The sequence below is a fragment of the Phascolarctos cinereus genome, unplaced genomic scaffold, assembly GCF_003287225.1.
Source record: "Phascolarctos cinereus isolate Bilbo 61053 unplaced genomic scaffold, phaCin_HiC Scaffold_5;HRSCAF=322, whole genome shotgun sequence".
Taxonomy (NCBI): Eukaryota; Metazoa; Chordata; class Mammalia; order Diprotodontia; family Phascolarctidae; genus Phascolarctos; species Phascolarctos cinereus.
In genome coordinates this window covers 257,210,381-257,237,369 of record NW_027555958.1, presented here as the reverse complement: position 1 = coordinate 257,237,369, position 26,989 = coordinate 257,210,381, and the positions used below count along the sequence as shown (strand labels likewise).

At 40.1% G+C, this 26,989-nt stretch overlaps 1 protein-coding gene across 7 annotated transcripts; it reads left to right on the top strand.

Moving 5' to 3' along the window:
- The first annotated feature begins 980 nt into the window (after positions 1-980).
- Positions 981-26,989, top strand: SH3BP5L (SH3 binding domain protein 5 like). Of its 7 annotated transcripts, none has more exons than XM_020966649.2 (8): positions 981-1,089; positions 1,734-1,810; positions 2,544-3,168; positions 20,309-20,371; positions 20,932-21,060; positions 21,875-22,036; positions 23,661-23,834; positions 24,777-26,989. In XM_020966649.2, the coding sequence occupies exons 3-8, from the start codon at positions 2,983-2,985 to the stop codon at positions 25,224-25,226; spliced, it is 1,164 nt and encodes a 387-aa protein (XP_020822308.1). In that variant the 5' UTR covers positions 981-1,089; positions 1,734-1,810; positions 2,544-2,982; the 3' UTR covers positions 25,227-26,989. The 7 variants fall into 7 exon arrangements, with proteins under 7 accessions (XP_020822308.1, XP_020822306.1, XP_020822307.1 ...); XM_020966647.2 differs by having other exon boundaries at positions 1,734-1,884; XM_020966648.2 differs by having other exon boundaries at positions 1,734-1,919.

Genomic DNA, 26,989 nt, shown 5'->3' with positions numbered 1-26,989 from the left:
ATATCTAACTAATTTGCATAAAAACAAGAGCGCTGAAAATGCATTATTAATTTCTAAAGTGTGAATATGTATATATTTCTAAACATATGAAAGTAGCTGTCAGAAGAGTGAGTGTCATGAGAGGGAGGGGCGTAATTATGCACGGAACTGGAGAAGCCTCGTTTTTAATTAGTATTTTTAAAATTTTCATGTATTTATTAGTTTTAATTAGTATTATTTGATTATAAATTATGGTTAGCTTTTTGGAAGGCACTCTACCAGTCAACATGGGGCAGGGATGTGAATAAGTACTCTCTGTTTATATTATGTAATATTTAGCATCATTTCGCTCTGCCACACTAAAGCTTAAATAACTGGTCAGAATTGAGTTCATTTTCTTTTGAAAGAGGAAACTTAAATTTACATTAATTAAACAATTCCTCATCCCTAATACAGATGAATAGATGCTTCTTGATTTTCTTCCACCCTCCTAGATCGATTCTTGGAAAAGTTCAAAATGGCTCTAAGACTCAAGTAGAGCCGCGTTCATTGATTCCATTGGCTGAGCTTCCCTTGTCAATCGAAAGCCCACCTGGGTGCCCCGGGAGGCATTCTGTGGCGTCACCGCCCATTCCTGAAACGCCCTACCTTTTCCTTCGCGTCATCGACGCGGCAACATGTCGGTCCCCGTGAACCAACAACAGGAGGACCGCTCTCTGTCTTCATTTTTTCTCTATACAGCAGCAACCCTCCGTTTTGAGAATACGATCTCTTTTTATTGTACTTTTGGCTTTCAATTTTTACTCCCAACACAGACTCAGCATAACTTAGATCCGTCCGAGGTGATTTGAATTCCACATAGGTGGACGCCATGTTGTACGGAAAACTAGTGCATAGCTGAGGCGGAGGATGGAGGGTGGGGAAGTCGGAAGTGGATGGTTTTTGGGGGAGGGGCTAGAAGGCGCGAGGAGAGGTGGGGTTGCTAAGCAGTGATGCATTTCCTCTTTTGCTTTCTCCTGTAGCGTGTGGTTGGACGGGTTTGTTGAGGGGAGGGATAAAGGGAACGTAGAAAGAGGTTGGTTGTCACTGAGAAGCCCCGGACACTGGAAGGTAAACTGAGGCGCGGGAGGGACTGGGACTGAGGAGGGAGTGAACATTTGTCTGGGGGTGTTTGACAGAGGTGTTTTGGGGCTACGGTTGTGTGAGTTTGGAAGGAGGAATGTGGGGTAGGGCACTGAGGTGAGAGTAATGAGGAAGAGAAGGGAATTAAGGGCAGGAGCCTCAGGCAGGTCTGGGGGCTCGAGTTGTTGGAAAGATCTTCAGGGCGTGCGATAAGAGGAGTAAAAGGTGGGACCAAGAATACTGTAAGTGCTGAGGGAGGAGAGAAGAAAGAGGCTGTTAATGGTTGAGACAAGAGAAACAAAGGAATAGTAGAGTTGGAAGGGCCCCAAGACCATCTAGTTCAACCACTACCTTACTGAGAATCCATGTATAAGCTCCCCAACTGGTGGTCATCCGATTTTAGATTTGAAGACTTTTAGTGAGTTGGACCCCCATATCTACTGAGGCAGCCCATCCCATGTTTGGATAACCCTAATTTTTAGGAAGTTTATCTTTCTAACTTAGTCCTCTTCTCTGCGACTTCCACCATTGCTTCTAGTTTTTGGTGCCAAACAAAATAAGTCTAATCCTATTCTAACATATGACAATCCTTTGAATACTTGAAAACAGTTATCCTATCTTTTTTTCTCCAGGCTAAACGTCCCTCACTTCATTCAACTTATCCTCATATGGAATGGTCTCAAAGCCTTTTACCATCCTCTGTCAGGAGGTTGGTAAAGGTTCATAAGGAAGAAGAAGGCTGGTGAAGGTCGAGTAGAAGATGAGAGAGGAGGAAGGAGGCTGGTAAAAGGATGAGAAAGCAAGGAGCTAGGAAGGGGGTAGGAAGAGGGAGAAGGTGAGAGCTTTCTCTCTTACCCTCTACCTCCATTCTCTCCAGAATGAAGAAGGGTTTAGAGGAGATAAGAGGTGGTTGATAAAATGCTAAAGGAAGTAGGTTGGAGAAATGGGGGTGGGGGGGAATGGTATGCTCTGTTGGAATAGAGAAATACATAAGGTGAAGGAGATACAGTGTATTTTGGTGTTGGGGAAGTGGGGTAAAAGAAGAACCTTGGACTAGTCTTGGGAAGGAGAAAATTTCTGAGTAGCATAGGCAATTCAGAAAAAAAAGGGTAGGCAGATGAAGATGTGGGGCCTTCAGAAATGAGGAGGACCCTTCACAGTTAGCATTTTTGAGAAGAGATGGAAGGCTTCCATTTGGTCAATGTGTTAGAGATGAGCAACCAGCTTTTGGTTAGAGAAGATTAGAGAGGAAGAGGAGTAGAATAGAAAATGGGAGGGATATGGATTGATGACCAGAGAAATAAAGGGAGAAATTAAAAGAGCATTGTGAGAGAGTTGAGAGAGGAGATTGGGAATGAATTGGCATTTGGGGAGAAGACTTATTGTTGGGGACTCTGAATTTGAGATTAATATACCTTTTGATCTTTGTAATCTCGTCTCAGAAATCTCCAGAGACCAATCCAGTTTTCTGCCTTCATTCAGCCTCTACCATATCACTTCAGCTACCACCTCATCCTGGAGGCACTCTGCCTCTTCCCTACCCGAATGGTGCTACTTCCTGCTGCCCCAGGATCCAGGCCTCTTCTGTTCCCTACCTCAGAGCTGGTGTTCCAAGTCTGTCCTAGTAGAAGGACCCTTACCAGGAAACAAGGACTTTCCCCTAGACAGTATTTCTCCAAACTAAGAAACCTGTTTATCAGTTTGAATTTGAACTTCTAACCATTGTTTTACCCTCTCTGAGGACTCAAGAGCTCTTGTCCTTATACCTCCTTTCTTCATCCTTTGAGGAGAAACTTCTCCCTAATAGCTCTAGCTTGGGTCCCTGATCCCAACATGCTACTCTGTTTTTGTGAATAGGGCCTTGCCTATTTCCTGGTTGGCATGGCTGAGCCAAGACAGGTTCCAGGTGGCCGGGAGACTCCACAGGGGGAGCTTCGGCCAGAGGTTGTTGAAGATGAGGCCCCTAGGAGTCCAAGTCAAGAGGAGATGAGAGGAGGAAGAAGCAGCAGTAGCAGTGAGACAAAGTTATCTCCTAGGGAAGAGGAGGAACTGGATCCTAGAATACAGGTGAGAAAATGAAAATATTTGAACAACTCTCATGGAGAAGAGGGATTCAACTAATTCTTTGTTTCTTCAGAAGGAATTTTAAAATAAATGGGTAGAAGTTACAGGGAGATAGATTTCAGTTTAATACTGGCTAGGGGAGGAAAAATGAGCCCTGGATTTGGAATGAAAAGACTTTCTACTTATTAAGTGACCTTCCTGTACATGCCACTTCTCTCTGGGCTTCAGTTTCCTCAACTTTAAAATGAAAGAGTTGGATTAATTCATCTAATTGATTCATCTAATACATAAGATCCCTTTCAACCCTTTAACATTCTGTGATTCTGTTATTGTATTGTATGTCTCCCATCACTGGAAGTGTCAAGGCAGAGGACTGACATTGTTTAAGAGATCTTGTAAGGTATTCTTTATATTTGGGAGGTGTTAGATTATGTGACCTCCAAGAAGTATGTCTCTTATGTCAGCAAGTTTAGATGAAATGTTTTATACTTAATATTCCCTTTTCCTTTTCCCAGGGGTGCACTGGAGCCAGCTTGAACTGGCTCTCAAGAACAAGTAGTTTACATTTTTAGTGTAAACATTTACACTTCATAAATTGGCAAATGCTACATTATTGTTTAGACTTAGAGAAAATGTTAATGCAAAATAAATTCAAAAATGTCTTGTGCATACATATTTTCCCCATTGAGCTGATTGATGAATATTTATCAATACACTCTCCTATCCCCTTTTAAAAAAGTATCTTATGGCATATTACAAATCTAGAGGATAACAGTGTAAAGTATTGTTCACAAAGCAACGTGTGAACAATTGGAATTGAATAGAATGCAAACTGAATTTCTGAGTGCTGAAGAGATTAAGTAGAGGAACTATCACAGTGGAATTAGGAGGAGGCACATTTTGAAGTAGGTAAAGGAGAAGGGAAGACTACAGTGCTTTTGTGTACCAACTTGACATCTTGGTTAAGCAATGTTGCTGTGGCCCCACTGTTATGGATGTAGCTTCTGAGAAGCCACTTCGTCCCATATCCTTCAACTTCTGCCTACAAGCATTTTTTGAGGGACCTCTATATTCAGATTTCTATACAGATGCCATGATGGGCAAAGAAATAGATTAGGTCACTGTCCTTAAAATGTTTTTCTCTTTGTTTTTTTTTAAAAAAAATTATTATAGATATCTTTTTTTAGTATCACCAGAATGTCTTCCAGAATCTTTCTTCCTCTCACATATCAGAGCCATCCCATAAAACAAATATTTTTAAAAAGAAAAAAAGTAGGAAAAGGAAAAAAAAAGCAGAACTGATTAATATTTTGGGGGGGGGAAAAAAGAGAATATGTGCAATGTATCATACCTGTTGACTTGGTGCCTCTGCGTCATAGTGTAGTGAGGGTTTCTCAATAGTGATAGCAACAGCAGAGATAATAATAACCCACATTTATATAGTGCTTTAAAGTTTGCAAAGCATTTAAAAAATATCTCATTTCATCCTCACATTATCCCGGGGAGTAGGTGCTATTATAATTTCCATTTTACGGGTGAGGAAACTGAGCAAAGAGAGATTGAGAGACTAGCCCAGGATCTCATAGGGGGTAAGTATCTGAGGCTAGAATTGAATTTAGGTCTTCTGAACCCCCGGTGTAGTGCCGTATATTCCACCTGCCTGTTTCTTTTGTATCTGCTCTTCTCTCTGTCTTTTTTTTTTAATCTATCTCTTCTTTTTGACCATGCTTGTTCTTTGTAATTTTGTGACATTCACTTTAATTTTTTATGGTAGTGTTTTTTTTTCATTTATATAGCTGTAGTTTTCTTGGTTCTGCTTACTTTACTCTGCATCAAATTTCTATCTTTCCATTCTTTGTATTCATCATATTCATCATTTTATACCATGTACCACAATTTATTAGCCATTCCTCAACTTTTGTGTATCTATTTTGTTTCAAATTCTTTGCCATCACAAAAGCTACTGTTATAAATATTTTGGTGTATATGAGGACTTTTTTTTTCAATCAGTGATCTCTGAGGTATAAGCCTAGTAGTGGAATTGCTGGGTCAAAGATTATAGACATTTTAGTCACTTTACAAAATGATTCTTTCTCAGATGTTTTCCTGACTGACTGACATTAATTGATTTCTGTTTTATTTCATCGTATGAAATGCACCAATACCCTTTAATTCTTTCATAAACTAAAAGAATTTAGATCCAGTAGTCAAGTGAAAAAAGCCTTGGCCTGAGTTAGAAGATCTGAATTCTGTTTCCAGTTCTGCCACCAACTGTGACTTACACAAGTTACTTATGTTCTCTACGTCTTCATTTTCTCTTCTGTGAAATGAAAGGGTTAGACCAGATGATTTTGAGATTCCTTTTAGCTCTACTATTAATATGAATCTTATTCCTAACAACTTATACATTCTTAATGACCTAGAGCTAGATTTCTTTGTTTATTGTGTAAACTTGGCTTGGAGTCTTCACGTAAGAATTGGAGAAAATACTCCTCTTTTGTAGTTGAATGAGCAAAGTTGCTTAGCTCCCTTTGTCCCTTTCCTTGTCTATAGTCAGGAAAGAAAAGGCACTTTTCTCATTGATGGAGGTTCTTTTGAGAGTTCTCCAGAACCTCTTGCCTTTCCAGGAAGCTTATCTAAGATTTACCTCCATCCTTTCTCCTATACATTCCTTTTTGCTTCAAGCCAAGGAGAAGAGGTACATAAAGTGTCTTATATTTCTATAGCTGTCCAAGGTATACAAAAGCCCTCTGAGTTAGGTAGTGCAAGTATTATCACTCCTACTTTACAAATGAGAAAACCAAGGCTCTGGTAAGTGTCAGTGCTGAGACTTAAGCCCGGATTTTTGACTCTAAGACTAATGTGCTCTAACCACTATATCAGGCTGCTTCTTACTTATTACATAGTAGGAACTAAGGAAGGCTTGTTATCCAGATCTTTCATTTCATTGGTTTGGTGAATATTCACTATGGAATCTTCTCTATTATAAAACATCTGTAACATATAATCTATGTTACATATAATCTGTAACATATAATCTATGTTACATATAATCTGTGAACATATAATCTGTAACATATAATCTATGAAAATTACTTGGGGACTGGGAGCTAAAGTGATTTGCCAGTAATCACATTTTGTTGTCAGTATGACATGCACTCAAGACTTTAGGGATTCCAAGACTAGCCTTATATACACTATGCTTTTTATAGAGTAGGGGTTAAAATAAAAAGAGTATGATGTCTGTCTTGGCTCTGAGAAACTGAAACCTCTTGGTGAGGGACGGAGGAGGGAAGACTTCAACATATGACATATAACAAGGTAACAATGTAGGACTATGTAAACAAATGTTAAATTATGTAGTACAGACTATAGAATTTCAGGGAAAGTAGTGATCAGTTGGAATAGGGAAGATTTTGTAAGACTTAGTTCAAGGTGAGACTTGAATTTGCTGTAGAAACCTGCTAGTTCACCAAACTCTTCATACTAATTCTTGTTACATTTACCTCAGTACTTTGATCTGAAGGAGTCCAGATTTTTTAATATCCTGATGGGTTATTGATAGGATGAGATTTAGCTTTGTGGATAGAGAACAGTGATGTAGACTCAATGATTGGTACCCAGGTATCAGTAGCTGATTTTGTTGTTGGATATACATTTTAATCCCTTTAAATTGTACCCTGCAAATAATTTTCTTAGACCTATGTGCTTTTACCATTGTTCCTATTTGGAATGCCCTTCCCATCCTCTCTAACTCTTTCTAAACCTCAGTCAAGATTTCCTTTCCTTAGGCTGTTTTTTAGTTGTTTCAGTTCTGTCCTGTACTTTGTGACCCTATTTGGGGTTTTCTTGGCAGAAATGCTGGAGTAGCTTGCCATTTCCTTCTGCAGCTCATTTTACAGATGAGGAACTGAAGCAGACAGGGAAGTGACTTACTCAAGGTCACATAGCTAGTAAGTGTCAGAGACCAGATCTGAACTGAGGAAGATGAGTCTGCATGACTCCAGGCCCTGCACTCTGTCCACTGTGCTTCCATGCCTTCCCTAATTTACTGATCATTGCTTTACTTTCATTTTCATTAGGATTTTAGTAGTCTTTTTGCTTTCCCTCTTATTTCTGTGAGTCTTTTTCCATATGAGTGCATTTTTCCTGTATCCTGTAGTAGGCTTGGAGAAACCATGTTTCTGATTTTCTTCTCTACTTTAACCGGAGTTCAATGCAAGCATTACATATAGGAAATAACCTGTATACCTATATAGTATTGAATAAAGGACTCCTTCAGAGTCAAATGCCCATACAGTTTCGGGCAATTTATTCTGTTTGCCTTTTTCTGTTGGTAGAGGGAAATGAGTGACCTGAGCTTTTAGGAATTCAGATTGTTGTCCTGGCATCCTGGGAATTTGTTTGACCTGCTTTGGGGAGGTCAGCCTACATTGTTGACTTATTGACAGATGAAGTGAGCTAACTCAGGTAGCATTCTTCACGCATTCCATTAAAGCAGAATATTCTCAGAGTTCTCTGCTTGAAAGCTGAAGTGGCATGTGTCACCAAAAACAAAAAAACAATGACCACTACAAATAGAGCAACAATGCAAGTCAGTAGAAATTTCCTGACTCCACTTTATCTTTGCTCTGCTCTTCATCCTGGTCTGGCTATTATCCTATATGAAGAATTAGCTAGAAATTTGTGACTCAGAAAAGGTATGCTGGCCTCCTTGCTCATGTGTTATTATTATTATTAAAAAGCTTTTATTAATTATCTAATTGCATAGAAAGCATGTGTTGCCCTTTATATAGGGAAGCAGTATAATACAATGAAAAGAGTGCTAAAGGCAGCTAGATGGCACAGTGGATAAAGCTCTGGTCTTGGAGTCAGGAGGACCTGAGTTCAAATGCAGCCTCAGACACTTGACACTTACTAGCTGTGTAACCCTGGGCAAGTCACTTAACCCCAATTGCTAGATTTGGAATCAGAGGACCTGGATTCAGATTCCAGCTCTGCCATTTATTACCTATGTGATGTTGGGCACACTTAACCTCTCTGGGCTTCAGTTCCACATCTAAAATGAGGGAGTTGGATTAGATGAATTCTAAGATTCTGTCCCTGCTCTAAATATACAATCCTATGATCTTGGGCTCTCCTGGAACCTCTCACCCCTCTCACCTCTTACCTTTCCCCCATTCCTCCCCTCTCCTCTCCCAACCCTTCATTTCTTCCTTGGTGCTGATGTGCTTAACTGTCATTTAAAATGACTCCCAGATCTATATTTCTGGTCCTTCTCTCGCCCCAAATTCCCATCCTGCATCACCTGGCCTGTTGGCCATTTTGAATTAGGTGTCTCATAGGCATCTCAAATTCAGCATATCTAAAATCGAACATTATCTTTCCTCATCAAACCAAGTTTCTGAATATCCCTATTGTGAGAAATAACGTATTCAGACTCAGGAGGGATGAAGTTAAAAGCCAGTTTATTATGCAGTTGCAACTTCGGGTGTCCTATGCACTAGGACACATTATACCAAAGTAAGAGTTCACTATTTATCTCTAATCCTGGCCCCAAAGTCCCTCCTCTGTTTCCTCGCTGGCTGAGTACTCCAGAGTGTACAACTTTCTGGCATGCCTATTACACATCTACTCCTTGACATATCTTCTCTCCTTCAACATACATTGCATGTTCAGAAAATGGGGTCTTAGCCCCTCCTGGAGATGGAGAAGATAGTAAACTTAGTATTCATGAGCCTATTAAGCATAAGCACTCTAAGCAAAGCTTAACCTTTGTCCTATTTACTGACTTCTAACAGCAAAACAAGACCAGCCTTATCCTGTTTTACTTAGTTATTTTTCTAGCTGTTTTCTCCAAATTTATGGAAACAAACATTTTCATTGTATCTCTCAATTTCTCACTTTCTGTTTCAATATGGGTTTTGTTTCCATAATTTCTTATTTTCCTTTTTAGCCCTTTTCAAGAAGTTTTAAACATTCTTGCTCCTCCTTTTCTTCTCTAGGACTATGTTTTCTTTTTACTACCATAATTGAGACACCTTGCTTTGTCTTTTTTGGCAGCGTAACAATTCACATCCCTTCTACCAAATGTGAAATAAGCTTTATCAGGGAAGGAATCGAGCAGGGTATAAATAATAATCCGCCTGATTTTAACAGAATTATCATTTCAAGTTGCTTCCACCATGACCCTGTCAGCCAATTAAACCAGTTTTAGTCAAACCATACTTTCCCCTTTTGACTGGCACATGTACTACTTTACAAATTTTTGTAGCCAGATTTCTAACTATTTGCCCATTATCATCAATTTGTAGACAGCAATTACTTACTTAGTTTTCCATAAACCCCTTCTTCTGCTAGAACATAATCTAATACTACTCTATGTTGATACACAGTTGCCTGTGGCTGGATGGCTTGATCAGCAAGAAGTTCTAAAGCTTGTGCAGGTTGGTCTACCTGGAGTCTAATTAATCTATTAAGGAGATAGATGGCAGTTCTGTATCCTTAGCTCCCATCTTGGGCCCAAGTTGCTGGCCCATAGATTTGAATTATTCTTTCAGGTGGCCCTTCATTACCCCAGCCATTGGCACCTCCTGATTGGGTAATACTGGTGTCTAAGGTTCTTTTTCTGTCTTTGGAAACCATCATATAATGGGATCCCAATGTCATACCCCTTTGGTCCTTCTGAAAAGAAAAAGCCTGATCTTACTAATCCTATATAACATACTCCTGTCCAATTAAATGATAGGTGGGTGTAAGCAGTTAGTCCACAAATCCAATAATGCCCCTTTAATGCAGGACTTTCTTCACTAAACAACCTGGGTCTCCCTCGCACTGTGGGGTAATATTGCTTTTCTTCTGATCAAAAGAGTCCTTCTTCCATAAATGTTGAATTACACCACCATAATTGCTGTTTCCCTTTCCATGTACAATTAATGAGGCAACCACTTTCTCTTCTATAGTCCTCTCCCCAGGTTCTCACCTGCTTCTGTTTGGTTCGGGCAATATTGTCCTAGAACACTTCCAGCCAAGGGCCAACTATGTGTTTTTCTTCTTGGTCCCAGAAACCAGTGCCATTCCTTACCTCTGACTGGTTACTGAATATCCCGGCCAGACTCAAAGGTTCTGGGTACCACAGCCACAATTCCGATGTTTCAGGACCTCCACAGACCCAACAACCACTCAGGTTGAAAGTGTTAACCACTATTTTGGCTAGTTGTAAAAGGGCATTAGGAGCAATGAAAGAGGAATGGGACTGCTCTCACTAAGTATGACAGTGGAAGCATTTGCTGTGCTTCTGCCATAATTCTCTCAGGGAATATAGCTGTTCTTATGATTCCTAATACTACACACACAAGAGCCCTACACTTATTATCGCTAAGTAGCTCCTTCAGTAAAGGATTCCCTTCTCTAGGTTTCTCGTAAATGGCCACCAAGAATATTACTACAAGTATAAGAAACAATATTGTAGCACAAGAATGATCAATCCAAGGTCTTTTGAGAACCTCTTCCCTCCCAGATCAGGGCAACTTTAAACAGTCTATTCCTGAGGTTTGTCCACTGGTCCTTTGACTCTGATATAATATGTCCACCCTTTTTCGACTGTCCAGATTGCTGTTTCTGTGGTCAGCAACATTTGGTAGGGTCCTTTCCAGTCAGGCTGAAGTTTGGTCTCCTTCTAGGATTTGAGCAGTCCCCAGTCCCCTGGTTTGTACTTATGCATCGCAAATTCCAATGGAATTCCAGAATTCCAGTCTGAGCCAAAAGTCCTTTCTTCCTCAAATCTGAAAATGTAATGGATAGTGCCAGTATGTAGTTCCTCAAAAATCTATCTTTTGTCTCAAAAGTAGAGATGTCTCCCTGCCCTACTGGATAAGGTAACCCAAACAACATTTCATAAAGTGATATACCAAGATCTTTTTGGGGTGAAGTCCTAATTCTTATTAAAGCTATTGGCAGGCTTTTAGTCCAGGGCATTTTTGTTTCTAACGTTAATTTGGAAATGTGTGTTTTTGGAGTCTGATTCATCCTTTCCACCTTCCCGGATGAGGGAGGGTGCCACGGGGTATGAAATTCCCAGTTTATTTCCAAATAATCCATTATTTGCTGTAAAATTCAGATGTAAAATGACTACCATTGTCTGAATCTATATTTTTCTACTAAACCTTATCATGGAATTACATGTTCCAAAATTATCTTAGATGTGCCTGCCACTGTAGCATTAGGCAAAGGATAAGCTTTGACCCATCCAGTTAAATGGTATTTTCTCAAAGCTAGATCACACATCACTTGCATGCCCCAATGACTTCCTTGATGTAGAATTGATAAAATTTTTCTCATGATTTGTTTATTAACCATTTCTCTCCATCTGGTAATAACTAACAGTCTTGCTCAGTTTCAATCTCCCCAAATTTAATCAAGTCTTCCTTTTCAACTTCTGTAAACACAGGGATCACTTTTGTCTCAGAGACTTGGGGAATTACCACATGCATTTTTGTAGGCTCCATAGGCAAGGCAACCTCCTTAGACTTCTCATCTGCTAATCTGTTCCCTTTTGCTCCAGATATTCTTCCTTTTTGGTGTACTATGGCAATTTCATTTGGTAACAATAAGTTGGCCAGTACCTGCTTTACCAACTCCTTATGTATTAATTCCATCCCTTTGCTGTTATCATTCCCCTTTCATACCAAATTTTTCCAAATGTATGCTTATGTACCCCATAAGCATACTTGGAGTCTGTATATATAGTACCCTCCTTTCCTTCCAACAACTTTAGAGCTTGATTGAGGGCATATAATTCACAAGTTTGAGCTGACCAACTATTGGGTAACCTATCAGATTCCTCTAAAGAGTTACTTTAACCATTAATGACAGCATGCCCATTATGTCTTTTTCCCTCTATTTTTCTGGAAGATCCATCATTGAAAAGACGACGCCCTTCATGGAGGGTGATGTATCTGAAATCTGTATGTATACTTGTTTGATACTCTATGATGTCAAGGTAATTATGTTCCAAATTTTCATATGCTGTCTCTCCTTTTTGAAGGAAAGAGACAGGATTGATACAAGATTCAGTCACTAATACTAAATCATCCTTTTCCATATATCGTAATTTTTTTTGACACTGTAAGACCTTCTTTCCTGAGGAAATTTAGTAGAGCATTTGTTGCTTCCACTACTTTATTTTTCTTTTCTCCTGATATTAATAGATCATCTACATATTACAGTAAAGTGGTTCCTTTTGGCACTGCAAATTTTTCTAATAATTGCTCTAAAACCTGCCCAAATAAATCTGGGAATTCTGTAAATCCTTGAGGTAGAACAGTCCACTGAAATTGTTGTTTTCCTCCTGTAAGGGAGTCCTCCCATTCAAAGGCAAATAAATCTCTTATTTTCTGGAGCTAGAAGGCAGGTCCAGAAGGCATCCTTTAAGTCTACTACACTAAACCATCCATTCTGTTGCGGAATTTTTCCCATGATGGTATAAGGATTGAGGACCACTGGCAGTGAAACTATTTTATTAACTACCCGTAGGTCCTGGACTAAACAGTACGACCCATCAGGCTTACGGACTGGCAAAATGGGAGTGTTACATGGAGACATGCCAGGTTCCAATAACTCGTCTTTTATTAATCCCTCAATAACCAGCTGTATGTAGCCTCTTCTTCCTTTCCATGGGAATGGGATATTGCCTGACCCTTCTTTCTTCAGGGTCACAGTAAATGGAGGGATTTTCAGACCTTCTCTATTTCCTTCTCTAATCCAGACTATTGGATCTATTTGCCTCTCTTCTTCTGTTAGTAATGCTATTTTTACTTGTATTTCCTGGTTATACACTTCCATTTTTAAATTTAAATCCCTCCCTAATAAATTACTCCCTGACTCAGGAATAAATAACAGTTGTCCAATTATCTCTACTTTTAATTTTAATTTAATAGGTTCAGATACAGGTACTGAGAATCTCTCTCCCTTAACTCCCAAGACTATAAGTTTCTGAGTAGAAAATTTTACCCCTTCTGATTTGAAATTCAAAGACAAACTAGTTGCCCCAGTGTCCATTAAAAAGACTACCTCTTCCTCCCATGGTCCCAGCTTTAAGTTTATCAAGGGCTCCAGGTGGGACCAGCCATTCAGGAACCCCTAATCTCCCCATTCCTCATCAAAAGTCTTGAGAGGTGCTAATTTTCCTTCCTTCTTTAGTTTAGGACATTTCCTCTTAAAGTGTCCAAATTTTCCAGAATAGAAGCATCTGGCTGAATTAGAGGAGTTATAATTTGGCCTACCTTTGCCCCTTCCTCTTCCTTTTCCTCTTCCCCCATCCATTCTTCTTGCAGAGCCCTCCTCCCTTTCTTTCCCTTTCCTCTTCCATTTCCTGATCCTTCCCCATCCAACTTTCTCTTAACCGCCTTATCCACGGCTGAAACCATGATTTTGGCTTTCTGTCTCCGCTTCTTGTCTTCCCTCTTCATAAATATTTTCTGTGCCTCCTTAAGCAACTTGTCTAATGGTTTTTCACTCTATCAATTTTCTGCATCTTTTCCTGGATGTCTGGCCTAGATTTGGTGACAAAATTGACCTTTAACAAACTTTGAGCCACCCCCAACTCAGGGTCTGTACCTGAGTATTTTTTTATTTGATATCTAAGTCTTTGCAGGAATGCAGAGGGTGATTCATTTTTCTCCTGTTGAATCTTTTTTTTTTTGGCTAGGCAATGGGGTTAAGTGTCTTGCCCAGGGTCACACAGCTAGTTAAGTGTTATGTGTCTGAGGCCGGATTTGAACTCAGGTCCTCCTGAATCCAGGGCCTGTGCTCTATCCACTATGCCACCTAGCTGCCCCCATCTCCTGTTGAATCTTAAAGGCTTTGTGGAAATTTTGAGACTTAGGTTCAGCTTCCTTGATTCCTTTGATTAATTCCCTCAGATCTCTCATTTTTCTTCTATCTGCCGGGTCATTTGGGTCACTGTTGTCCCAATTAGGGTCAGTATTTGGAAATTTTTGTTCTACAACTAGAACTCCGGGGGCAGGCAGATTATTCCTCTCCCATTCTCTTGGGGAGAAAATCATAAGCATCCCCCTTTCTTTGTCTGAGAACAAAATAATCATAATTGCCATCATTTCAGACCAGGCCTAAAAACCAGGGTCTAAAAATTGGTCTAACTGATCTGCTAAGCCAGTCTCGGGTCCTCTATCAGAGATTTCATTTCTTTCTTAAAATTCCTAACTTCAGTACTTGTTAAAGGGGTGTTTACATATCCAGTCTCCCTTTGAGCCACTGGGACCTCCCTTAAGGGGTATAATTTAGGTTCTCCTTTCTCTTTAGAAGGAAGGGGGGTAATTCTGGAAATCCTTCTGACATTGTTCCAATTCTTTCCTTAATTTACTAAAGTTGGGAGCACTACATGCCCCCGAACTTTCTGGATCTCTCTGTGAGTTCTCAGCTTTCTTTCTCTGATACCCAGATCCTGATTCCTGAAATTCAGCTCTTTCCCGTAGATCTATCAAATCCATCTGGAACTCTGGATGTAGAAGGGCATAAGGGGGCAGAAGGGCAAGAAGGGGGTCCCATTTCTGAGAATCTTCCTTTTTGCATCCATGTTTTCCTTTTTCCTTCGTGTTAAATGAAAACAATGTGACAGAACTCTCTCCTTTTCTAGCAGGAGGCATAATCAGATTCCTGACTGAAAAGATTTTTGTTATTCACCAAAACATTTAATATTTGACCTACCCAATCCTCATCTTCTCCATTTTTGGCCTAAACACTACCAGTGGTAAAATACTCTGTCTAGGCCAAGTAAAGCAGCAATACTTTATCATTTTCTTCTTATCTTTCCCTCTTGGACAAGACTCATCATTCCAGTGTTCCAACATTCTCCCTAAAGGACTATCTGGAGGCAATGTTTTCTGGAGAACTTCCTTTCTCCTTGCCTGGCATCTTAGTTCCCTAATTTCCCATCCTACCTATCTTCCTGATGTATCTTGAACGTGAAAGACCCACTCTTAATTAGAGGTTCAGTTTTGCAAGTCTAAGTTTGAACCTGCGGAGCCAAGCCCCATTTCTATACTTCAGAAGTACACATTATACTCTCAGTCCCCTGTAGGGATAATTCCCCCACTGACAAGGTAATAATAGTCCAGATTTTCTTACCTTGCCCCATATATAAGCTTATGCAGTGGTCATGGTCCTTTGTGCCTATTTTCCACTTTTTTGTTCACGCTTCCTTTTCAATCAGTCTCGGGTCACTGCAGTTGGATGGAAAGGGTGCTCACCCTCAGTCCATGAGGCCGTTAAAAATCAACAGGTATGATAAAAAATTAGCTTCCTGCTCTTTGGTGATGATCGCTTCTCCATCTCAGTGCTTGGTATTCTAGAGGAGCTCCCAAGGAATTATGAGAAATAACTTTCAGACTCAGGAGTGATGAAGTTAAAAGCCCAGTTTATTATGCAGTTGCAACTTTGGGTGTCTTATGGACTAGGACACACTGTACCAAAGCAGGAGTTCACTATTATCTCTAATCCCAGCCCCAAAGTCCCTCCTCTGTTTCCTCACTGGCTGAGTACTCCAGAGTGTACAACTTTCTGGCACGCCTATTACACATCTACTCCTTGACATGTCTTTTCTTCTTCTACGTACATCTCATGTTCAGAAAATGGCATCTTAGCCCCTCCTGGAGATGGAGAAGTTAGTATTCATGAGCCTGTTAAGCACTCTAAGCAAAGCTTAACCTTTGTCCTACTTACTGACTTCTAACAGCAAAACAAGGTAAGACTGGCTTTATCCTGTTTTACTTAGTTACTTTTCTAGCTGCTTGCTCCAAATTTATGGAAATGAACATTTTTGTTATATCTCTCACTTATTTCTGTTAAGACAACACCATTCTTCTAGTCTCCAAGATTCACAACCTAGTAATCTTTGATTCCTTATTCTTCTTTTCTCCACATATCTAGTCAGTTGCTATGCCCTTTTGATTCCTTCTCTATAATATGTTTTGAATCCATACCTTTCTCTGTAGTGTTTCTTGTATCCATGCCCTTCTGTCCATACGTATAGTCACCACCACGTTCAAGAGCTCATCACTTTTTGCCAGAACTATTGCAGTAGTTTCCTAAGTTGTCTCCTTACATCAAATCTGTCCCTTCTCTAATCTATCATCCATTATATGTCAAAATTATAATATTTCTAAAGAACAGATCTGACCACAACACTCTTCCTTAATAAGTTTTGTTGGTTCTCTAGGATCAAATGCTTTTTAAGCCCTATACAACCTGGTTCCAGCTTCCCTGCCAGAATTATTTTACATTATTTTTCTTTAAGCACATAATGTCCAAGCAAAATGTCTTTTTTGCTACTCCTCACAACATTCCATCTCCCATCTCTGTGCCCTCTGTGCTTGCTATTCTCCATGGCAGGAATGTATTTTCTCTTCAATGCCAAAGCTTAGCTCAGGTGCTGCCTCCTTTATGAGGCCTTTCTCGATCCCTTCCTCCCACCTGGTAGTGTCCACCCCATTCTCCCAAATACTTCACAATTATTTTTATATTGCATTTTTTGTGTTTAAATATGTGCTTGTTATCTTTCTTGATAGTATAAGTTTCTTGAATTCAGGGATTGTTTTATTTTAATCTTTGTATCCCCAGTGCCTAAATAGTGCTTTGCACATGTTGGGGACCTAATAAATTGACTTGTGGATTGATCTAGCAATATTATTCTCCTGGCCTACTTACAGTAGGACAAAGTGTTAACTTTGAATTATTTTCTTTTCCTTTTAAATACTTTATTTATATTCTTTTTTAAAAATATATTTCTGTTATTTCTCAATGTCTCCCTTAACTTTCGCCTTTAATAAATAAGAACATTTTAGCAAAATGAAACAAAACAACCCATTGGCTATGTGTGGAAATGTATACTTATTTGGAACCTAGAGTCCTAGGTTCCTAGGATCATATATTTAGAACTGGAAGGGGCCAGCTAAGTGCTGTAGTTGATCTCCCTCATTTTATAGATAAGGAGGCAAGGTTATATGTTTGCTCAGTATCATGTCAGTAACAAATGGCAAAACTGTAATCTGAACCCAGGTCCTCTTACACATCCAGTGCTAAATACAGTGAAGTCGTCATTGGTCACTGCATTGATTCTGAAGCTCTTTAGCATTGTTTTGCTGTTGTTTTCAATAGTGTTTATTGTTGTGATTGTGTAAATTGTTCCCTAGGTTTTGCCTACTTTGTTCTTCATTGATTCATACAGATCTTCCAGATTTTCTCTGAATTCTTTATATTTTAGCTTTTTAATAGCATAATAATATTCCATTACATTCATATCCATTCTCCAAACAATAGGCACCCCCTTTCTTTTCAGTTCTTTCCTACTACAAAAATTTTTGTATGAAAGGGAAAGGAGACTTTTTCCTCTGTGTGTGTATAAGCCTGGTTGGGTAAAAGAGTATGTACTGTTTAGTGACATTTTTAGGGTGATTCCAAATTGTTTTTCAAAAGGATTGGATCAATTCACAGTTCCACCAACAGTGCATTAGTGTACTTATCTTCCCAAAGCCCTTTCAACATTTATCACTTTCATTTTTTGTTATTTTTGTCAATCTGATGGATTTGAGGTGAAACCTCAGAGTTGTTTTATTTTGCAATTTTGAGTTGTTTCCATTTGGGATGAGGTGCTATCATCTGTTTTCAATGGTAAACAAAAGTCAGTGGTACACATTAGATGGCTGTGGAATTATATTTATGACCTAGGTTTTAGCCAATATTTAAAAGAAATAATTTTTAAAATATATTTTGTTTTTACATTGAGTTAATTTCTGAACATACCCCTTCCCATTGAAGTATCTCTCTTAACAAAGAATAAAAAAGAAAATTTTTTTAGCAAAACTGATCAGTTTTTTAACCATAATCTGATTTTATACACACACACACACACACACACACACACACCCCTTCATGATAGTCTTACACTTCTGCAAAGTAGGGAAGAGTTTTTATTTTCTTCTTTCTTCTTTGGTGCTATGCTTGGTCTTTATAATTACCCAACATTCATTTTCTGTTTTCTGTTGTAGTTATTATTTTTTCCATTTATATTGTAGTCAATATATATTTAAAAAAAAATTCTGATTCTGCTTACTTTATTCTGCATTAGTTTATCCAAACCTTCTCATGTATCACTGAGATTAAGGATGCCTGGGAAAGGCTTCTTGCAGAAGGTGGTAGTTTAGCTGAAACTTGAAGGAGGCCAGGGAAGATAGGAAGTAGAGATGAGAAGGAGGATTTTCAGGCATGAGGGAGTGGAGTCAGGAGATGGAACGTCATGTGTGAGGAGCAGCAAGGAGGCTAATGTGAGTGACTGAAGAGTACATAGAAGGAGTAAGGTGTAAGAAGACTGACTGGGCCATGTTATGAAGAGCTTCAAAAGCCAAACAGGATTTTACTTTTGGAGGTAATAAGGAGCCACTGGAGTGTATTGAATAGGGGGGGTAATATGGTTAGACTTGCATTTTAGGAAGATCAGTTTGACAGCTGAATAGAGGACGGATTGGAATGAGGAGAGACCGAGACAGGGAGACCTGAGTGAGCTCTTGATAAGACTATTTTCCAGATGTAAGGTGTTAAGGGCCTGCACCATGATGGTTACAATGCCAGAGAAGAGAAGAGGCATATATAAGAGATATTACACAAAGGTAGACATGATTAGACTTGACCCCTGGTTGAAAATGGAGGTGTGAGAAAGAATGAAGAGTGGAAAATGATACCCAGATTCTAAGTTTGGATGACTGAGAGAATGGTAGTACCTTCAACAGTAATGGAGAAGTTAGGAAGAGGGAGGGTTTGAGGAAAAGATAATGAGTTTTGTTTTGGACATGTTGAATTTAAGATATATATGGGACTTCCAGGCAGATGGATAGATTATCGGGCCTGGAGTCAGGAAGACCTGAGATCAAATGTGGCCCCTGACATTTATTAGTTTTGTGACCCCGGGCAAGTCACTTAACCCTGTTTGTTTCAGTTTCTTCATCTTTAAAATGAGCTGGAGGATGAAATAGCAAACCACTCCAGTATCTTTGTCAAGAAAACCCCAAAAGGGTTCAAACATGACTGAAAAATAACTAAACAACAAAGCTTTATGACTTTGGGAAGTCATTTTTCTGGATACCAATTTCCTCTTTTGTCAGTAAGAATTGTCTTTTTTTTAATTTTTAGGCAATTGGGGTTAAGTGTTTGCCCAGGTTACACATCTAGTAAGTGTCAAGTTTTGGTTTGAGGCCGGATTTGAACTAGGTCCTCCTGACTTCAGGGCCAATGTTCTATTCAGTGAGCCACTTAGCTGCCCCTTTTTTCCCCCCCTTTTTTTTGTCAGTAAGAATTGTAATCTCAGCTCTAGGTTTATGTCCAAGGAGGTTATGAGGACTACATGAGATGATGCTTATAAAAAAATTGGAAAGCATATACACACACCTCCTCATATGTGAGGGTGCATACACAATATACAAAATACTATGCTTAATAGGCATATGACCCAGTTTGGCTTGCTGCATTTGACTGTGTGATTTTATTTGTGATGTGGTGATATGTCAGTGTAGGTGAGAATGGGTTAGCACTCTAGTTAAGACCTTTCCTTTGTCCAACCAGAGTCCCTTCTCTCTATCTTTGAGGGAATGAGGTCCCACTGCCCATTCATGGACATGTATAGATCCCATCTTTCTGCTTCTTCCCTTGCCTATAGGCCAAATAAATTTCCTTTCCATCTTGGGTAGGAGGGAGAATGCCTCTGTAGATAAATCTAGAGAAAGAGACCCCTGATATTAATAACTGTGCCTACCTTTCTGTTGGGGAGGTTCTTGGTTACCTCCTTCCCTTTTGTGAGAATTTTAAGGTTCCTTCTGTGCTAGGGGAATAGAAAATAACAGCTCTATTTTAGGGGGAGATAATTTTTGACTGACAGGCCCATTTCAGACTCTTTCCTCCTAGTCCACACTATTGATTGCCATTACAAGTCTTTAAAAATTCTCTGTGTATGGATATAATAACCCTTCCTATCCTCCAAAAAATGCAAAGAAGGTTCTTAATTTTTCATGATAGGATTTATACCTTCTAAGGGCCTACCTGACTAATCTCTCCCCCTTCGTCTCCCCTCGGACAGGAGGAGCTAGAGCACCTGAACCAGGCCAGTGAGGAAATCAACCAAATAGAGCTACAACTCGATGTGAGTGTCCCTGTACATCCACCTGGGACACCAACATGGGAACAAGTTAGAATAGATTCCCAGGAATCCAAGAGATGTCTTGTGCAGGGAGCAGCATTGGATAGTGGAAAGGGTATTGGATTTGGAGTCAGAGGACTTGGGTGTCTGTAAAATGAATGGGTTATATTAAATGAACTTTTAGGATCCTTTTCAGCAATAAATCTGTGGTCCTGTAATAATTGCTTTCTGCAATTGCTTTCTCTTTTCCTCCCTTGTCTTCCTTTTTTTGTTTAAATTTATATTGGGGGATGGAGGAGGGAATGGAGGAAAAGAAACTTTTTTTCCTCCTTTAACTTTACCTTCTATGGAAGACATGGAAACAGCAATAATTTTGTTTTTGTTTCAAACTAAATCTTGGATTCCTGGGACCAAGGATGACCGTTTCCCTAGCTATAATTCCATCTTGAGACCATGGTATATTTTGGGGAAAGGGGAAAGGGGACAGTCTTTAGGTTGGGGAATTTTAGAGCAGCTAGAGAACTATCCAGTAATCTTGACTTTTCCTCATATCTTACTGACAGGAGGCCCGGACCACATATCGGAGGATCTTGCAGGAGTCAGCTCGAAAGCTCAATACACAAGGTTCTCACTTGGGAAGCTGTATTGATAAGGCCCGGCCATATTATGAGGCACGGAGGCTGGCCAAAGAGGTACAGGAATTGGGTGCTTCATCCCCTGCATATGCTCTTATCCCCTGAGCTAAGGATCTGGCTTGTGTGTAGGCTTATTATACCTGCACATGTGCACATTTAGTGCCCGTTCTTAGTTCTTCTGCTGGACTAGAAGTTAGGCAGAGTGGACTCTCTGATACTGGTCTGCCAGTGGCCAGCTATATAGTCTTGGACAAATAATTTCCCTTCTCTTGGCCTCAATTTTTGATCTGTAAGAAGAGTGAGTGGTTTGGACTACATGATTTTTAAGGTTTCTTCCAAACTTTCTCTCCTGGTATTTACATTTAAATAGACACTTTAAGGTTGAAAAGGGCTTTCCTCACAACACTATGACATTGATAGTGTGGGTACTTATATTCTCATTTTACAGATGAGGAAACTGAGGCTCTGAGAGGTAAATGGTCACACAAATAGAAAGTGTCTGAGGTAGGAATTTAATCCAAATCTCCTGAGCCCTAGTCTGGTGCTTTATCTGTTATACAATACCACTTCTCTTGCATCTGTCTCTGCATCCTTCATCTCTTCCCTCCCTTTTTTCCTATCTTTCTACAGAAATGAATCTCCAGTTAGGCTCTTCATAGCGTAGTTTGAGAGAGAAAGGAGGACAGTGAGATTGACTTCTCATTTCTTCCGACTCTGTCTCTCTACAGGATATGGATTGCCGTTCACTTGGGGCAGACATAGGGGGAATCTCTACCATATCTACCTTTCTCATGACTGGCTCTCCTTCAGCCAGGATTTTCTTGGTAGGGGTCTGGGCCCCTCCCATGACTGCTCCCCACCCTCCCTCCAGGCTCAGCAGGAAACACAGAAGGCAGCCCTGCGCTATGAACGGGCGGTGAGCATGCACAATGCTGCTCGAGAAATGGTGTTTGTGGCAGAACAAGGTGTCATGGCTGACAAGAACCGGCTCGATCCCACGTGGCAGGAGATGCTTAATCATGCCACTTGTAAGGTGAGGGGTAGCTAGCAGCATCAGTCATTTTTTAATTCTCATGTTTTTTCCTTAATTTGTATCTTGATTTCCCTTCCTCCTTAAATTCTATCCCTTACTATTTTTACCACTCCCACTCCCTCTTTCCTTATCATTGAATTCTTTTTCTTTTTCATGACTTCTCAAGTTTGCCCTCCCTGTTTCATCCAAGAAAAGCTCTTCACTAACCCCTTATCCAAGCACTCACTCAGGCTGTTCCTCTGACCTAGGCTTTTTTATTCATTGCTCTCTTAACAGATTTTTCTTTCACCAGCAACTTCCTTTGAGGACTAATCTCACACAATTTATTTCTCCATTATATTAGTATCACTTTAGTCCTTGTGTATATAGCTCTGTGCAACTGTAATTATTTAGGTCTTTGTTATTGAGTTCTTATTTATATTCTTGCTCACCAGTCCCTCAGTCAGCAGCTTTAATAGTCTATGAATCTGTAAGTATTTGAATACATTTTACATGTAGCAATAGTAATAATTCACATTTATGTAGTGCTTTAAGGCTTGGGAAGTGCTTCACATACATTCTCATATTTGACTTCATCCTTATGAGGTAAGTTATTATTCTTCCTGTTTTAAAGGAGAGGAAATAGAGGCCCAGTTAAATGACTTGCCTAGGATTATCATATAGCAAGTAAGTTCCTGACTCAGGATTCAAATTCAGGTCTATATCCATTCTACCATACGGTCTCTCAGCGAGGTTATAATAATAATAATAACTGAAATTTGTATATCAATTAAGTTTTGCAAAACACTTCATGTATTATTTCATTTGATCCTTATAACAACCCTGTAAAAATAGGTGATATAAGTATTATCTCCATTTTACAGATGAGAATATTGAAACTTAGAGAAGTTAAGTGACATATAGCAAATAAGTGCTGGAGGTAAGCTCTAATATGGCCTAGAGTCAGAAAGACATGAATTCTAATCCTGCTTTAGACACTTTCTAGCTGTGTGACCCTGAGCAAGTCATTTAACCTCTGTTTGCCTCAGTTTCTCATCTGTAAAGTGGGGATAATAGCCCCTACCTCTCAGGGTTGCAGTTAGCACAGTGCCTGGCACATAGAAAGTGCTATGTGAGTGTTAGGTATAGATAAGACACATATCTATGAAAATCTTTACCCATGCTCACCAGGAATAACTAAAAACAAATGTCCTACTGCTGATGTATCAGTAGAATGCTTTAATGTGATTATTTTATCAGACTCCTTTCTTTCCAGTAGACTATGGTATAAAAAGAGACTGATATTATTACATGACCATGTGTATTCTGCTGTTGGCTCACATGCTTCAGAACTAAAAATAAATCAGTTATATAGACAAATAGGGATGGAATAAAATCTACCTTGACTTTCATTAGGTTTATTACCTTCCCCTCTATCTCCTTAGTATATCTAATGTGAGACTTTTTACTCTTTTCACTCAGTGAAGTCTTTAGCACAGAATGATAATTGTACCAGATCTGTCCCCTACAGGTTAGCTGTCAGATGGTAGATTGGGAGAGGCCAAATGAAAGAAAGCCATTGGAGTGATTCCATTTAGTCGTCTCTCTTTCTCTTGCTTTGTGTTTTCTGTCTCTTGGGACTCAGGTGAATGAGGCAGAGGAGGAACGTCTTCGGGGAGAGAGGGAGCACCAACGGGTGACCAGGCTGTGCCAACAGGCAGAGGCTCGGGTACAGGCCTTACAAAAGACTCTTAGGCGGGTCATTGGCAAGAGCCGTCCATACTTTGAGCTTAAGGCCCAGTTTAACCAGATATTAGAGGTGAGTTGCTTTGACATACTGGCAGGGGGAGACTGGGAGGCAACTGAACAAGGAGAACCTGGGACAAACCTGAAGAGAAAATAGTATATGGGGATGAAGGGAAGGGAGAAGAAAAGGGTCAACTGTGAGTTTGTGTTATGAGCAGCAGATATTTTGCTACTCAAGATAACCCCGAATACAGTAAAGATTTGGATGTTTGATCCTAGATGATCATACAATGGTAGACTTCAATTTAGTGGACATCTACCCTGTATTGTGCCAAAGAAGGTCTATGAAGAGACTTCAGAACAGGTTGATAAGTGAGAGGAAGGGAAAAAGAAATTCAGGGTAGGCAAAAGAGAAAGTAGAGGAAATGTGAAGAGATGAAGAACCAGGAGGAAAAGATTGGGGAAAGTGTAGGTACAGAGTAGAAGAGATGAAAGGGACCTTAAGGAACATAAAGGAAGAACATAGAGAAACATTAGGAAGGAGATAACACAGGAGAGGAGGACAAAAAAGAGAGGGAAGAACAGATGGAGTAAAGAAAGCAAAGAAGAATAATTGTGGGATTAAAGGTAAAATTAATGAGCAGAGAATTATGTGAAGAGAATAAAGGAATGAATATAAAAGGGGAAGAATGCAGAATAATTGTTGAAAGAGGAGGATGTTTGAGGTAGATAATGGATTATGATAGTGACCCAGATATTTAAAAGTGGAACAATCCCTTGAAGTTGGTAGAGGAAGAAAATACTAATATGAGGGGAAGGAAAAGTGTCAGCATTAGAAACTAGTAGAGGAGAGAGGGAATAAGAAAAGGTAAAGTTGAGAGGGAACCCAGTTGAGGCAGAAAGCAAAATAACAGGGAAGATGATGGAGTAAATTGAGGCTGGAAGGGAATTAGGAAGACCCCTAAAAGATTTGGGTTGGTAGAGCATCTCATGTTTTTGTTCTTGCCTCCCTCAGGAACACAAGGCCAAGGTGACTGGCTTGGAGCAACAAGTGTCTCAGGCAAAGACCCGCTACTCTGTTGCCCTGAGAAATCTGGAGCAGATCAGCGAGCAGATCCATGCCCGCCGCAGGGGTTTGCCCCAAGCCTCAGTTCACAGGCGCTCTTCTCCTGTAGGGGCTGAGGCTGGACCTGAGAGTGGGGATAGTGGAGACATCAGGGTTGAGGGGGCAGAGGGTGGGTATCTGGAGGAGAGTGGGGCCCTTGAACCTGGCCCCGCCCCTGATACCTTGAGTCTCCTGAGCCTTCGCACTGTTGCCTCAGACCTACAGAAGTGTGATTCAGTGGAGCACTTGAGGGGCCTCTCAGACCATGCCAGCTTAGATGGCCAGGAGCTAAGCCCTGAGGGTGGGGGAGATCATGGGAGTGGGAGTCGAGGTCGTCACCAACGAAGCATCAGCTTATAGCCCTCACTTTCCCAAAGAGCTGTGTATCCTCTTTTTGTCCCTATTCCTCTTCTCACTCAGGGGGTTCTTACAGACTCTGTTGGTCTCCCTTATCCTTTTGAGTTCTCCTCTATTTTGAAAAGCCCCTTACTTCTATCTCCTCTGCCTCTGTGATGATTTCTTTTTTTTCCCTCTATGTCTCATGCACCTGTCTCTTTTCATTGTTACAAGTTTCACTTCTGCCTTATTCTTATTATTAAATGCCCTCTTTCTTAGCCTAGTTCGCTCTGTCATTCTCTGTCTCCTTCCCTCTTCATATTTTTCTTTCTACCTGAATTTCTGTTAATCTTTCACCATTTTTGTCTGTCTCTAACTCTCTTTCTCCTTCCCCTCAGGGAATTCAGTCCAGAAGGAACAGGAAGTTGACCAGGGGAGGAGTGCTGTCCATAGAGGCTCCAAGTTGCTCTTCTCATTTTTTTCTACTCCCCTAGTCCAGTCCTACAGACATATCCTCCGCAGTCATCCTTTCCCATGTTGAGATTCTCTTAATAAGACTCCCAATACTGCTGGACCCTACTAGGGATTCTTATGTTTTTTGTCCTATCCCAGACTTGCAACCCTACATATAATAAGTTCATTTATTCAAGATGCCTTTCACCTAATTTTTGATGACTATTACATAACTCAAAAAAAGTCAAGTCTTATAGGATAATGGGGGAGAAATCTGAAGATTTCCAACCTTTATCCTGTCTCCCCTGACCCATGTTGGCAGTGACATTAGGTTTTCAGTGAATGGTCCATATAAAGAATCCTCCTGTTACCATACATAACCTTTGGTGTTTTCCCAGCTTGACTGCTTATTTTTTTAAGGTGAGAAGGTCCTATGGAGTCTCTAATTTGATAGATCAATTTGGGAGGGCCTGAAGTGAGTTGTCCAGACTTTAAAATAGATGACTTTCCTCCATGTTCTTGCTGGAGCAGTGTTTTACCATGTTCACCATGTTCTACCTGTCAAGTGTAAATGATTGGTCCTCTTCCCCACATGCCCAGCATAGTCAAGGATAGAATTATGAACTACTGTTCCTCATTTTACCATCTCTCTGACATCATGGGTAGGAAAACTTGGGTACTATAAGGGTTGGACCCAAATCCTTTCTCCCTAGCCCTTCTCCTATATAAGTTTCTATATATCCCTCTAGGAGTTTCTTGACTTGGCTGTTATACTACTCCCTTCCCTCTCCCACTACCCTCTCATCTATCCCCCACCCTACCCCACCACCCCCATCTCGTATCAGTTGAAGATGGAGAATAAGTTGTGGCAATGAAATCTCCATTGAAATCAGACACTGGGGAGGTCGGTCACACCTATAGTACACAATGATCCTCACACATCTCCAGGATGTGTGTTGGAGGGGTGGTTATTTCCCTCTTCCTACTATCTAGTAGAATGGAAAGTTGTTCCTTTTGACAGTGGGCATAGAGGAATCCATTTGCCTCTGCTCTCATCTTGCTTTGTCTCACCTCCTCTGTCTTTCATAGGTACTGTTCTACCCCTGCCCACCCCCAATAAGCTCTCTGTGTATGTATTTTGTGAGAGAATGAAGGTTTACATTCTAAATTCCTGTCCTGTGTGTCATTCCCCCAGGACAGGGCGAAATGGTCACAATGAAAACCATTGTGTTTGAGGTGACTATTGGGTGGAGGTGGAAGGAAAATGGGGAGTGTGTGTGAGAATGGAGGGGCAGACTGATAGGATTTTATTTAAATAAAAAATGCAACTGGAA

Excerpts from the sequence above, each read along its gene's own strand:
- SH3BP5L (XM_020966649.2), top strand. The coding sequence starts at position 2,983 with ATGGCTGAGCCAAGACAGGTTCCAGGTGGCCGGGAGACTCCACAGGGG. Across the intron at positions 20,372-20,931 it reads AAATAGAGCTACAACTCGAT|GAGGCCCGGACCACATATCG; the intron begins GTGAGTGTCCCT and ends TCTTACTGACAG. Across the intron at positions 23,835-24,776 it reads AGTTTAACCAGATATTAGAG|GAACACAAGGCCAAGGTGAC; the intron begins GTGAGTTGCTTT and ends TGCCTCCCTCAG.